Below are 14,223 nucleotides of genomic sequence, written 5' to 3'. Positions count from 1 at the left end.
GGCACTCCACATCCATCTCTCCTTTTTAAGTCTTTTCATTCCCTCCCTTGTTCCTTCTCTTCAGCTCAGGAGGCCCCAGACTGGATCTGCATCTAATGGGCTAGTGATGCCCGGAGGATAGTCCATGCTAGCATGCGTCACCTCTAGACACATCCACCAGACACTTCTCCTCCACTGTCTGCCTGACCCGTTGCTTAGGGACACGTCCCACCGCTTCCCCTGACGTCTGCTTGATCAACCGTCGTTTCCTTAGAGAACAAGGAAGGAGGCAGACGCAGGAAATCATGCCACCGACAGCCCAAGAGCAATGAGTGAATGATGCGGAGTTGACGTCAAAGGCAGAGAAGACCAAGACCCAACAGCAGCTCCCTCTCCAGACTCCCCTCGGCCCTGCAGCTTCGGCCCCTGGCTCCTTCTCTCAGCACAGCCTGAAGCCTGGCTCCTCCTGGGGAAATCGTCTCAGCTTGACGTATTTTGAGATCTTCAGACCCCTGGACACTAGACACCATGGAGAATCACATGTTCAGTGTTCAGCAGATCCAACCCAACGTCATTTCTGTCCGCCTCTTCAAGCGCAAGGTAGGGGGCCTGGGGTTCCTGGTGAAAGAGAGGGTCAGCAAACCGCCTGTGATCGTCTCCGACCTGATCCGAGGGGGTGCCGCAGAGCAGAGCGGCCTCATCCAGGCTGGGGACATCATTCTCGCGGTCAACGGCCAGCCCTTGGTGGACCTGAGCTATGACAGCGCCCTGGAGGTGCTCCGGGGAATTGCCTCTGAGACCCACGTGGTCCTCATTCTGAGGGGCCCCGAGGGCTTCACCACGCACCTGGAGACCACCTTCACCGGGGACGGGACCCCCAAGACCATCCGGGTGACACGGCCCCTGGGTGCTCCCACCGCAGCCGTTGATCTGTCCCACCCATCATCAGCCAGCAAAGAGCAGCCACTGGCAGTGGACGGGGCCACGGGTCCTGGCAATGGGCCACAGCACGTGCCAGACATTGGGCAGGAAGCCGGCTCACTCTCCCACGCTAACGGCCTGGCTCCCAGGCCCCTGGGCCAGGACCCTGCTAAGAAAAGTCCCGGGGTCGCCCTCCAGGGTAGCGAGGACAATAAACTGCTCAAAGAAATAGAGCCTGTGCTGAATCTTCTCACCAATGGGGGCAAAGGGATCAACGGAGGGGGACCTGCCAAGGCGGAGACAAAGGATGCAGGAGTCCAGGTGGACAGGTAAGCCCACAGGTGCGTGTGTGTGTTGTATGCAAGGGTGTGTTGCAATTCAATCTCACAGCCCAGCAGCCAACTGGAGCTGGCCCAGACGTCTGCACAGGTGCATCCACTCAAGCACCCTTGTCTCTTTCCCTGAAAATTGCCTTTGCAAGTGTGGGATGGGCGTAACGTCCCACGCGTCTCTCTCCCAGCCAAACCCAGAGCTCATGATGATGGTAGCCAAGGTCACATCTTCCAGCAACCCCACAGGGTGGGTATTTTTGTAATCCACATCTCACAGTAGGAAGACTGAGGTTCGGAGAGGGGGGGCATTCCCCGAGGTCACCCGGAGACTGAGAGGCTAGTGTGCACAGCAGACTCAGGTGCGGGTGGATGCCGAGGCTGTGGGGAGAGATGGGAAGAGCTGAGTGCTGGGGACCCTTAGACCAAGCTATCTGTCTCCTGGTGACGGCCAGTCCAGGCCTGGGAAGCTTCTAAAGGGAGGAAATGGAGTCAAAGCAGAGAATTGGCCCCCACTCCCCAAAATGCTGGACTTGCTCAGATTATATGGGAACCGGGGCTCAAACTTGAAGAACTGGGGACCAGCCCCTCTGTATTTGCCAGATTGGAATCTTCTGATTCTCCGGGGAAGGAGAGCTGGCAGCGCAGTCCGTGATTCTAGCTCTTTGCTTGGGGAGAAATCAGCAGCTAGGCCAGGGGGTCAGGGAACAGTGGGCCAGGAGATGGGAGACAGAGGGGCGTTTCTCTCTGCCTTCCGCTCCCATCATAGGTCTGGCACTGACCTTTCAGCCCGCGGTGCCACCAGGCAGACCCTTCTTATCCACAGAGAGGGACTCAGGTCTGAGCCCCCCAGAAATCCAGACCCAAGACTTCCCAGCCCCCTCCTCAAGGACCCTCGAGTGTCCCAAGAGCATTTAGAGGTCACCAGGAAGTCTCTTGGGCGCCTGGGTTAAAGTTGCTTCCCAGACCCCTGCATTTATTCATTTAACTAATGTTCGCTGAGGACCTACCTTGTGCCGGACACTGTTCTGGGCACCTCAGGGCAGAGCAGTGAATGGAAAAGACGGGTCCTCTGATCCTATGAGTGAATGAGACAGACAAAGCCCCTGACCTTGGGGGGCTTACAGTGCAGTGGGGAAGACACAGATGTAAACTACATAGACTGCTAGTCATATGTGCTAAGTAAATAATAGTAAATAGAACTGGGGAGGGGTTGGGAAGTACTGAGGAGGGTGACATTGCAGATAGGAAGTTGGCAGGTCTCCCTAGGAAGGCGACACTGGAAGACCCGGAGGGAAGGGCTAGAGGGAGCCCTGGGGCTTCATGGAGGAGGGGCGTTCCAGGCAGCGGGAAGGGCAGGTGCCAAGGTCCTGAGGTGCCAGTGTGCCAGCCGTGTTTGAGGAACTGCACGGGATCAAGTCCTCCTTCCTGGTGGGGCAGCCCCCCCAGTGGTGGCAGCCCACCACGGCCCACCATTACATCCTGGGGCTTTTCCAGCTTCTGATACCTGGGCAAAAACTGACCCAGTCCCAGCCAGACCCCAAGTAGGAAGGTGGAGGCTCTGTCAGAAGTCCCAGGGCAGAGGGGAGACAGGTCACCTGCTGCCCTTCCAGCCCCTGCCCTTCCTGCTTCAGCAAATTCCCTGCGGACACTCTGGAGTCTCCCCCACACCTTTGGTCCTGTCTCCGTGGGAGATGGTGAGTCTTGGGCCCCATACACAGGACAGGGTGTGACGTTTTTGGTGGGGCAGATGGCTGGGGTCCCCCGGTGCCCTGATGTCCGTTTCCAAAGCTGGGGGCCAGGATCCATCCTTGGGGCTCTCCTGGTAGCAGAGACCTGGAGCCTGATTCTCCCATGACTAGCACAGGACCCCACCTGCCGCAGACTCGGGGGAGCTGCCACCCCCCAGGGGTCTCTGTAGTGGCACACCCAGTGGAGATGGCATGATTAGCTTTGAGATAGCTTCTGGGCACACACTAACCACCCCCCCCCGCCCCGGTCTCACTCCGAGGACTTAAAATTCTAAAACAGCTGTAGAATCTGGAATCTATCACGGGTCTTGTTTTCCAGAAGACATTGGAAGTGCCCATCCTCAGACGCTCCTGGGCACAACCTCTTCCTCGTAATCCGATCCGTGCCTCCCTCATCCCCAGCACCGCCTCTCCCAAGAGGGGCAGTGAGACCCTGAACGGGGCCCCTTACCTGGTGCGGCAGCTGAGCCCTGTATCTCATGACCTATGCACTTGGTTCTGATTATCAGCTGGGCATGGGCCGGGCATGGGGTGTGCGCTGCAGAATTCCTGGGGGCTCTATTTCAGAAACCCACCCCAGCCCCAGGAGTCTGACTCTGGTGTGTGGTACGGAGAAGTCCCTCCCATTGCTGGGAGCTGGGAGCTGGGCCCTCCACCTGAGGGGCCAATGGGACTCCCTCTCCCAGCCGACAGTCCAGGACATAAGGGCTGGGGACAGGCCACCAGGCTGGGATGAGATCGGCAAGTGTAAGGAATGTTAACGGAAGCCCTCTTGGTGGCCAGGCCCAGAGGGGGCCTCTCCAAACCTCATCTTGGGGAAGGAGCCTTTGTTTCCCGGAGGAAGAGGGTGGGACAAGCCGGTCTGACATGGGGCCCTGCTCCCACAGACCTTTTTTCCCAACTCAAGAAGCTACATCTGAGCTCTCAGCTGCCTTCGTCCCTCAGGGCCCTCCCTCCAGGGACCCCGCTTCAGTCTCGCACGTGGTATAATTATTTGACCAAAAGCAGGAGGAAAAAATCTGCTTTGGTGGAGGTACAGTTCGGGAGAAAGTGACCTGGGGCAGGTCCATGCCTCTGGGAGACCCACTGAGGTGAGTGGTTCTCAGGATGGGTTATGTTGGATCAGAGCTCATGTTCCCCCAGCCCGGTGACTGGACCCAAAGCTCCCCACCCCCATTTTTCAAACAAAAATTTTTAAATTCCCCCTTTACTGATGAGCTCTTTCATGGATCATGTAACCTACCCACATTTCACATTTTTTAACATCAACATAATGCCCTAATTATAAAATAAAGGAGATAGAGCATAAAATTAATTTATAATAAAAGAGCCTGTAATTTAATATATCAGTGCCCAGGCACGGCCCCCCTGGAATGTCAGATGTTTTCGCCTAAACGGAGAATGGCTGCAGACGCCACGGCATCAGATGCAGATTGACACAGGTGTGTTGTGTTGGCAACTCAAATGCCACCTGCAGCGTCGCCTTGGTGATGTGATTTTCTGAGATGGCGAATGAATGATTCCTGATAAAACGATGTCCTATCTTTCTTTGATTTACCCAATAGTTGCATGCATGGCAAATTCAGTTATCACTTAAAGGCAAATTTGTACGTTAAGTCCGAACCAAGATCTTGACTGAGAAATTTAAGCTTTTTTTTTTTCTTAATCTACGTGGATGTCCAAAGTTTGCCAGCAGTCAGGACCCATCTTCCTTGAGTGGGTTTGTCCCTGGTGTTGTAGGATGCCCCCCACCACCAATGCCACCTCCCTCCCACTGTGATGCCGGGAGTACTGGTCACCATCGTTAATAACCACCAAAGCACCCCCACAAATTGCCAGACTGTCTGCTTGGGGCTGAAAGAGTAAGTGTCTCATGATGAATCAGTGTCCCAAGTCAGGAAATGGAAGCCCAGGGACAGGGTATTCTTCAGGGCTGCTGGCCTGGGAGGATTCAAGCCCCCTGGACCACAGGGCTGCCTGGAAATGACTCATCCTCCCAGGGGCCTCGCCAGCCAGGCTGCTTTTGGGGGTGAGGTCGGAACTGGCATCCTGGATGCTGGGTGACAATGAGGCCAGCTGCCTACCAGGCCCAGAGCCCCACGAACTCGGCGTCAGTGGCTTCTGGGTCCATCACTGGTTCTCAGCAGCAACCTTGACTCTTCTGCTCTCTTGGCCTCATTTTCTTCCTGCCATCCTTCTTTCCACTTGGACGTGGACTTATTCCCCTGCTCCGTCCTAGTCCCTTTCCCTCACAGGGCACCCCTAGTCCTGTTGTTCGGGGTGCTGCTTTCTCTCCTGTTATTTGGGGGGAGAAGTGATGCTGACTTTAAACACAGACTCATCTCTCCATTCCCCCGCGGGAGGTGGCCCTGGCAGGCGGTGGCAGCAGGTGAGGGAGTGTCAGGGAGGAAGGCGGTGAATTCGGGACCTTGTGCACTTGGGAACGGTCACTTTAAAATGCTGCATGTCAGAGGATATCCAGGTTGCTCAGCTTGCTGCCCTGAAGGAGGGTTCTAAAGAGGCCAAGGTCCCCGGTCCAGCATCCATCTGGACTAGCCGGTTAACCTCGCCCTGCGCTCTGATAACTTCTCATCCACTTGCAGGGCACTCGGTTACTTATGAGTGTAACTTCACAAGTCACCTCTTCAGAGCTTGCGTGAGTTCAGCTCCCTGAGTAGGATCTGTGGCTTTAGCCCCTGGTTATAGATGAAGAAACTAAAGCTCAGAGAGGTGAAGCAACTTGCCCAAGGTCACACAGCACTGGCCACAGGGTTCTATCTTGGCTCTACCTAGAAATCTCATGGTAAATGTCTAGAGTTGAAGAGATACCAGACAAGAGAATGTGGCTGGAGGAACGGAAGTCAGTTTCAACCCTAGAGAATCAGCTTAATTGGGGGAGGGTTCCTCCATCTGTATCAAGCCTGAGTTTCATCATCATCATGCAAATCAGCCTCTGCTGAGCATACCAGGTTGGCCTGGCCCCAGGCTAAGGCCTTTACATCAGATAATTCACTTCCTTCTCATAGCACCCTGCATTCCTGATACTGAAACCAAGGCTCAGAGAGGTGCAGTCACTTGTACCAGGTCACACAGCCAGCAAGGGGCAAAGCCAAAACTTGACGCTAAACCCATGCTCTTGCCCTCTGCTGACTTTGTAGATTGCACTGTTGGCCACAGTGCCCTTGGCCACTAAGCGTCAAATTTCTGAGGACGTCAGAATATTTTCTCAGTCTTAAAGGGAAACGGAGGCTCTGAGGTTGCCATCAACTAACGACAACCCCCTGGGGAACTGACCTCAGACCAAGTAACGATGGCATTGATTCCAGGACTGTCTGAGTTAAGAGAATCGCCACCTGGGCTGTACTTGGCGTGCCTCGTAGCTCTGAATCACCCTGGTGGCATTTTTCACCTAAGGAATTGACTCCGATAACTTGGCCGTCACACTGACTCTCGGTGCAGATTTTCATTCTCACTCTGACCATTCGAACACGAGTGGCTTCCCCAGCCCATCCTGTCCTGGGGTCGGGGAGAAAGTTCCTATTTATAGCAGTTACACTCTTGTGCTGTGCCCTCTTCCTATCTATGTCCTCACCACCTCGTCCAGCGGGCACCCAGCCTCTCTTTATGGGAAACAGCTAAGCCAGCCCACCCACCTCAAATTGCAGGTAACCAGAGGGCTCCCCACCGTCTTTTAGTCAATGCGTAGTTACCAAGCATCTGTTCTGCCTCCGATACTGTCCTCAGAGCTGGGAATCCACTGACGAACCTCCGTCGTTCTGCAGTCATAGAGCAGACAAGACACGAATAATAAACAGACACATGCAATCATTTGAGATAATGATGCGGAAGGAAATGATGATGAAGGAAATAATACAGTGATTTGGAGAAGAGTGGCTTGGGGTTGGGTAGCACGTTAGATCGAAAGGTCAGGGAAGGCCTCTCTGAAGAGGCAATGTTTACACTGAGGCCAGAAGGTATGAACTGTGTGAAATCTAGGGAAGCATGATCCTGGCAGAGGCTATGGTAGGAGCAAAGACCCTGAGGCAGGAACGAGGTTGGAATGTTCAAGTTGCTGAAAGAAGGCCAGTGGGGCTTAAGTGTAGTGAGTGGGAGAGAGGCAGGCAGTGAGGTCAGACACGTGGGCAGGGGCCATCAGCTGTCCCACCATAGACATGAGTTCAAGAATCCTGCCCAGCTTTTGTAGTACAGGAGGGAGCTTCATGATCGTTCCTGAGCCTCACTTCTCCGCTACAGCATTCGTGGTAGAATTCCTGCTCTTAAGAGTGTACTTTTCTCTTTATCGAGACCTTCCCCCGCTCCAGCGTGATGAAATCTTGCAGAAAAGCTGCACAGAGACCCCAGACCTACTTCCACAGCCCCCAAGTCTTCCTGCCAACTCAGGCCCCAGCATCCGCAACCAGGCAGAGGCAGAAACCAAAGGCTGTTGGAGTGTGGAGGGCAAGGAGGAGGGTCGGAGAGAGTGTGCTGTCTGCCGGGAGACGCGGGCAGGGCTTCCTGCCAGGACCAGCTGCTCCTCGGCGGCCTCCTTGCCTGGCCGGGCGGGAGCAGGCGGCCCCCACCTCCAGGGCACACAGGCCTGGCCCACCTGCTCCCCTTCCTGGGTCCTCGGGGTTGGTTAGTGGTCACCGACCAACAGACATGTAAACTCCCTGTGGAGTCAGGCCCAGGACCTCCATCCCTGCTGCTTGAGAGATCAGTGGGCCCCGGCTCCCAGGGGGCCTCAGTTGGAAGGATCTGGCCAAGGTCCTCAGAAGGCTTGGAGATGCTAGACTGACTCTTGGCTTGAGTATGATGGTCCGGCTAGTGAAGTGGAAGGAAAGGGCTTAGGTTTAGTCCTTGCCAGAAAGCAGAGAAAATGCTCAGCAGGTGGGAGGTAGCGCTACACACCTGGTCTTATGGGGGGTAAGTAAGGGGGAGCAGAAGAGCTAGGGGAGGGTGACATTTCTCAGCAGGAGGGGACATTGCTGTTCACTGTCAAGTCTAGCTCAGAGCCCTCCCAGAGAAATGGGTCTTCAAGGCTGTCCTTGGGCGACAAGGGGTGCTTTTGGCAATGCACGTTCCAGGCTTCCCAGCTAGATCCACTATTTTAGACTCTCCAAGAGTGTGAGCTCAGAGGAATTTTAACAAGCCTCTTGGTTAATTCTGATGTGCCCTGAAATCTGGGAACCACCAGACATGACCATATGATGGCGCTGCCCTCATGGCTGGTCCACCAGAAGGCCAAGTCCACCGGAGGATGGTCTTTCTAGAGGGGTAAGGATGCTGAGAGGATGTGGGAGCCACTTAGTGAAGGCGGGTTCCTCAGTCCCATCTGGGAACAAAGGACAACTGGTGAATAAATCCTCACAGACCCTTGGGTGAGCATAGAGCAAGGATTAGGGGTAATGGGTGGGAGGCATGAGAGGGGTAATGGGTGGGAGGCATGAGAGGATCCTCAGCTGCAGCTCAGCCATGCTTCTTAATGGGGAGGAACATGTTTCCCCCTCCCCAAGGGAGCATCAGAGACACTTTCAGTTGTCACAGCTGGTGGTGGGGGTGGCGGGGCATGCTCCTGGTACCCAGTGGATAGAGACCAGGGATGCAGCTGGAATAAACATCCTACAGTGCGCAGGACAGCTCCCTACCACAAAGAATTGTCTCACCCCAAACACCAATAGTTCCAGGCTGAGAAATCCTGATCTAAACTGAGACCCCCTCAGGCAGCTGGGCAGGGCCAAGACTCAAGAGTACTGGCAAAGGAGAGTCACCATCCAGGCTTCTCAGAAGGCAAGCCAGACCCCATCCACCTCCATCTGTGGGCTCCCAGTGCATTTATGTAAATGAAGAAATGATAGATCAGAGTTACCAAAATTACATTTATGGATAAATACATTCACCACTTCCACCTCATCTGGGGGGACATTTGATAACTCAATTTGGGGTTCTCCACGAGGGTGAGGCCCAGTCAAATGGCTGCCCCTCCCCCATAAGCCCTGTTCTCAGTGATTCTCAGCTAGGAGGACGGTGAGAAGGTGATGCTTTATTTCCAAGCTTCCTCCACTTCTCACTGGTGGTGTGACCTTGACAAGTTACCTCATCTCTCTAGGCTTCAGTTTCCTTAGTTGTAAATAAAGATAAACATAGCTCATGTTGAGTTAGTGCTGACTGTGAACTAGGCATTTTACAAGCATGGCCTTACTTAACCCCCAAGAGAGGTGGCGTGTGAAGTGGGCCTTGAAGGGTGAGTAGGAGTTCGCTCTCAGCAGAGGGAAGATGGAAGGACAACTTGGAGAAGTCAGGCATAAATGTAACAGTGGACACTGTGTGCTTCTTACGAAGAAGGGAGAGTGGAGATCAGGGCTGAGGATAATGGATGAGAATGTTCCCACTGATGCAGAAAGTTCTACCAGAACATGCTGGCTTAGAACAAGCTTGACTGTTTTTAAAGAAGTAGCGTTTTCCTTCCTCTGTTTCTGTCTGATCAGCCCACAAACAAATTACCAATAAAATCAATAGCAGGCGCCACAGGTTAAGGATTGTCAGCTTTACCTCATTTAACCATTGCAGCAACCTCGTGGACTGGGTATGATTATTAACCCTATTTGAGAGATGAATTTACTGAGAATCAGAAAGGTCAAGTATCCAAAATATCCAAAGTCATGCAGCTTATAACCAGCAAAGCTGAGAGTTGAACCCAGCCCCACCCAATCCACAGCCTGTGTTCTTCACCAGCATGCTACACCACCCATATGAACCCATCAAGCCGATACATCCCAGGCTGAGCAAATTCGTGACAATAAACCACATCTTTCCTTCAGACCTACTTACCACTGACAGACTTGTCGGGGGTTAAGAGTCTATCTCAAGCCACTGATTTTGTCCCTGGGTGCATAGAAGCAAAATAGCTCCACGTTGGATGCTAACGGATATTCCCCATGGTCTCATGAAAAATGTTCTTCTCCTTTTCATCACAGACTCTTAAATAAGTCTGGGTCGACAAAACACTTCAAATGTATTATTTAAACAAGGGTGTTGAAGGCTTAAAAAAACAACAACAAAAAAAACCTAAAGAAAAGGATGGTGAAAAAGCAACTCTCCCTGCAGATACACACAAGACAAGCCATGTGAGCCATTTCAGTTGCCTAGGTAATTGTACCCTGTAATTTTTGTAAACTGGCCTCATTCAGCGAGAGATGTTGGATTCCTTGCTCTTTAGCCTCTGGCTTAGAGTAAGCATCCTGATTCATTTTTCCTGTCTCTGTTTAAAAAAAGGAAAGATCTGGGCCGAGCATCAGTCAGACCTAGATTCAAATCCCAGCTCTCCCCTCTGCTTACTCTGAGACCTTGGGAGATACATACCCTCTCTGGGCTCAGTTTTTGCATCTGTAAAATAGAGCTTTTAGTGTCTGTCGAGAGTCAATGAAGCAACTTCTGTGCTAGCACCTGGGGTATCACTGACACTCAAACAATACTAACCTCCTCTCTTCTCTGCTGAATCCCCACTTATGATCATGTGATAGCCTAGAAGCAGGAGTTTTACAGCTTAGAGGGAGCTAAGTGACATTTAGAGCAGCCGTCTCAACAGACAATTTCGTTGTTTATCACCGTGTAGGTAAACCATTGACTCGGGACATGTCTGTAATCAAGAACCACTCCCGGTGTGTTTTTGGTGACATTTTAAAAAGGGTAAAACAGAATGTTCCCTCTAACGACTGCAGACCTCTTCAAGCAGGATGAGCAGACGTGGCTTCCACATGGGCCACCAGGACACTGAAACAAAGCAAGGTGGAGTTTCTGGTTGGTCCCCGTGTGGCAGCTGGAGGGGCCCCATTGCGCTCAGAGCTTAGACCCTGGCTTCTGATTCATCCCAAATGACTGTCAGCAGCAGATTGGGAATTAGGGGAAATTATGGAACCAAGACCAGGAGTCCCCCAAAGCTGGGAACATAGAACAGAAGGCAAGATGAGACCAGCCTCAGTGCCTGGGGCCCAAACAGAGATAGACCACAGGGCAAGTCGCATTACCCACAGCTAGGGGACAGACGGATGCCATAGAGTGAAACTGGATGGGAGGGTTACACAGAGGCAGGTTGTTAAGGAAGCAGAAGGGCAGGAGAACAGGGTGAGGCAGGGCTGGTCGGGAGATCTGGATTTGGGTGCAGAGTCAGTCCCATCTCAGCCATGACTTCTCTCCCTCTCAGAGGGTGGTCAACCTCTGGAACCGAGCTGAGATGGCCTCGTCCTGAACCTATCAGACTTCACAGGCAGAGAGCCAGGAAAGCTTCCTGGTTAAGAGGTCAGACTCTAGAGTCAGGAACAAGCCTGGGTTTGAATCCCAGCTCCATCCTCCCTGGCTGTGAGACTTAGGCTGGTGATTTAACCTCTCTGAGCCTCAGCTTCATCATCTGATGATGGTTGTGAGGATTACGATGGTGGTAATGAAGATGCTGATGATGGTGATGTTGGAAGAGGGTAGTGATGGCAGTGAAGATTATGATGCAACAAAGGTGATGATGAGAATGATGTTGGTGATAATGAGGGTGATGATAACACTGGTGTGGCTGGGGATGGCAATGATGACTATGGTGATAATGATGGTTTTGCTCATAAGGAGACATTGGATGATGACAAGGGTGATGATCATGAGAACGATGCTTGTGGTGGTGATGGTGGTGATGATGATGCCAGTGGTGGTCCTGGTGGTGGTGGCGGCGATGGCAGTGGTGGTACTGGTGATGATGATGGTGGTGATGACAATGACAAGAAGTGATGATAAGACTGAGAGCCTCCACTTCAGAGTAAAGGTGAAGAGTAAGCTGCAATACTGTGACCGTGAGCAACTTAGTTTCTGTCTCACTTACGCCATCTGTAAAATGGTGGTCGACATTCATACCTACCTCAAAGGGTTATCACAAGGACTAACTTAACTAAAACGTATGTAAAGTGCTTGACACATGACAAGTGCTTAGTAAACGCTGTCATTATTAATAACATTATTATTTTTGTAATGCTGTGTTCCCCTGGTTTTCAGAATAATTCCTTTTTACCCTGGGCTGGTGTCATTAGTTTTGTGACCAGTGCTCTGGTCGGTGTGGAAATGACTTATCACCGTGGCCCACAGGGCTGGTTTCCTACCCTCTCCTTCTGGCTTCCTAGGTCTTCAACCAGTAAGTTTCATGGCTGTTAAGTTATCCAGGGGTTCTGTGTGGGATTCTACTAGGAGATGGGCCTCCTGTGTTGCTAGATTATGAAATGGGGAAATGGGGAAGGGGGAACAAACTCCATGTCGTCATCATCCCTGAAATGATGTCTGCACACTGGGTGTGTGCCAGCCATCCATGGCAACTTGGATGAGCTCGCCTCTGTGCTTGGCCCTACGAAGTTTCAGGCTGGAAGCCCAAAGCTCGCTGGCTCCGTGTAGAGTCACATGGGTGATCCCAGAAGGCTCTGTACTGACTCAGGACTTTCAGACCAGGGCCACTAGCCGGTCACTCCAGGCATCGCATCTTCCTCACCTCCCCCGCCTTGCCTTTCAGAGATCTGGACGGCAAATCACACAAAGCTCTGCCCCTCGGCGTGGAGAATGACCGAGTCTTCAGTGACCTGTGGGGGAAAGGCAACGTGCCTGTCGTCCTCAACAACCCATATTCAGAGAAGGAGCAGGTAAGGGGTGGTGCCAGCCTGGCACCCACACTCCATGGCTTCCTAAACCCTCTTGGGAAGCCAAATCCAAACCACGCTGGAGAGGAAACCAGCCAACATAGTTGGCGAGCTCAGAGCTGGGTTGGGGGGCCTGAGGCCAGGTGCACTTATCCTGGCCTACAGATTTTGGCTTTGGTTTGGTGGATTTTCTTTGCAAGGACAATTTTTCACTCTGTTCCTACTGGAAAAGACGTTCACGTGGTTCCAAATTTAAAAGATACAAAATATACATGGTAAAAACTTTTCCTCTCTCCTCAAATCCCAGACACACAGTTTCCCTTCCCAGAGGAGAGCAATATTCCTCGTTTTTGTGGTCCTTTTAGCAATATTTTATGCATAAACATTTTCATATATTTTTACACAAATAAGAATGCATCACACTTACAGACAGACCTTGTTTTATTGTGCTTCACTTTATTGTATTTATTTTACAAATTGAAGGTTTGTGGCAACCCTGCATCAGACAAGTCTATTGGCTCCATTTTTTCCAATTGCATTATTTTTTAATTCAATTATACATACTGTTTTTTAGACACAATGTTATTGCACACTTAATAGGCTACAGTCTAGTGTAAACATAACTTATATGCACTGGAAAACCAAAAAATTCATGTGACTCACTTTATTGTGGTATTTGCTGTATTATGGTGTCTGAAACTGAACCCACAGTATCTCTGAAGTATGCCTTTATTATTTTGTGCCTTGTTATTTCTCTTATCAACATATCTTGGGAATTAGTCCTAACTAGTTGGTAAAGACAATCTTAATTCTTTTTTCACAGCTGCATAATATTCCGTCATAAGACTCTGCCATATTTATTGAGCTCATCCTCCAAAATGGACATGTGGCCCATTGCTAGTATTTTGCTGTGACAATTGCTGTAATGAATGACCTTGGCAGTTGGGTGGTCTTATCGAAAGAATAAATTCCTAGAAGCAGAATTGTTGGATCAGAGGTCATATACATTTGTGATTTGGGCAGAAATTGCCTAATTGCTCACCATAGAAGTCATACTAATCCTATGGCTCAGTAGGAGAATGACTATTTCCCCACAACCTTGCCAACTCAGTGTGCTATCAAACCTTTCAGTCTTTGCCAATTTGCTGAGATGTCTTTTAACAGCTGAGTCAATATGGTTTCCTGAGAGTGGCTAGATTCAGCTAGAGATCACCAGAACCTTTTTCTTACCTGCCCAGGCAGCTGACAGACCAGGCCAAAGCAACCCTGGTGAAGCATGTGAATTTCCCAAAAACCCCTCTGCAAGTGGAATGGCCAACAGGAGGTCAGAATGGGGAGAGGGTCCCAGGCTGCTCAGCAGGGCAACTTCTTCCTTTTCTCCAGCTGCCCCATGCCCTGGATGGCACAGGCCAGGTTGCTAAACTCTTTCTTTTGATGCTTAATCTGCAGACAGTACCTTTCACCACCAACCCATGTAAGCAATGACTCATAGCCTGTCTACATAGCTTCACAGGGGAGGATGGGACATTCCAGAGCCTCAGTGGAATTGCTTTCCTTAGCTGCTGCTGGCTGGCCAGGAAGACA

At 51.5% G+C, this 14,223-nt stretch overlaps 1 protein-coding gene across 1 annotated transcript in view; it reads left to right on the top strand.

Moving 5' to 3' along the window:
• Positions 1–14,223, top strand: part of NOS1 (nitric oxide synthase 1) — a 105,510-nt gene that overhangs the window by 23,201 nt on the left and 68,086 nt on the right. The window contains exons 2-3 of the mRNA XM_031670011.2: positions 65–1,229; positions 12,516–12,642. Of these exons, the coding sequence (XP_031525871.2) occupies positions 508–1,229; positions 12,516–12,642 (849 nt within the window). The 5' untranslated portion in view covers positions 65–507. The remainder of the gene's footprint in view (positions 1–64; positions 1,230–12,515; positions 12,643–14,223) is intronic.

The sequence above is a fragment of the Vicugna pacos genome, chromosome 32 (genome assembly GCF_048564905.1).
Source record: "Vicugna pacos chromosome 32, VicPac4, whole genome shotgun sequence".
Taxonomy (NCBI): Eukaryota; Metazoa; Chordata; class Mammalia; order Artiodactyla; family Camelidae; genus Vicugna; species Vicugna pacos.
The sequence above is the reverse complement of the archived record's forward strand: the minus strand, read 5'-3'. Positions and strand labels throughout refer to the sequence as shown.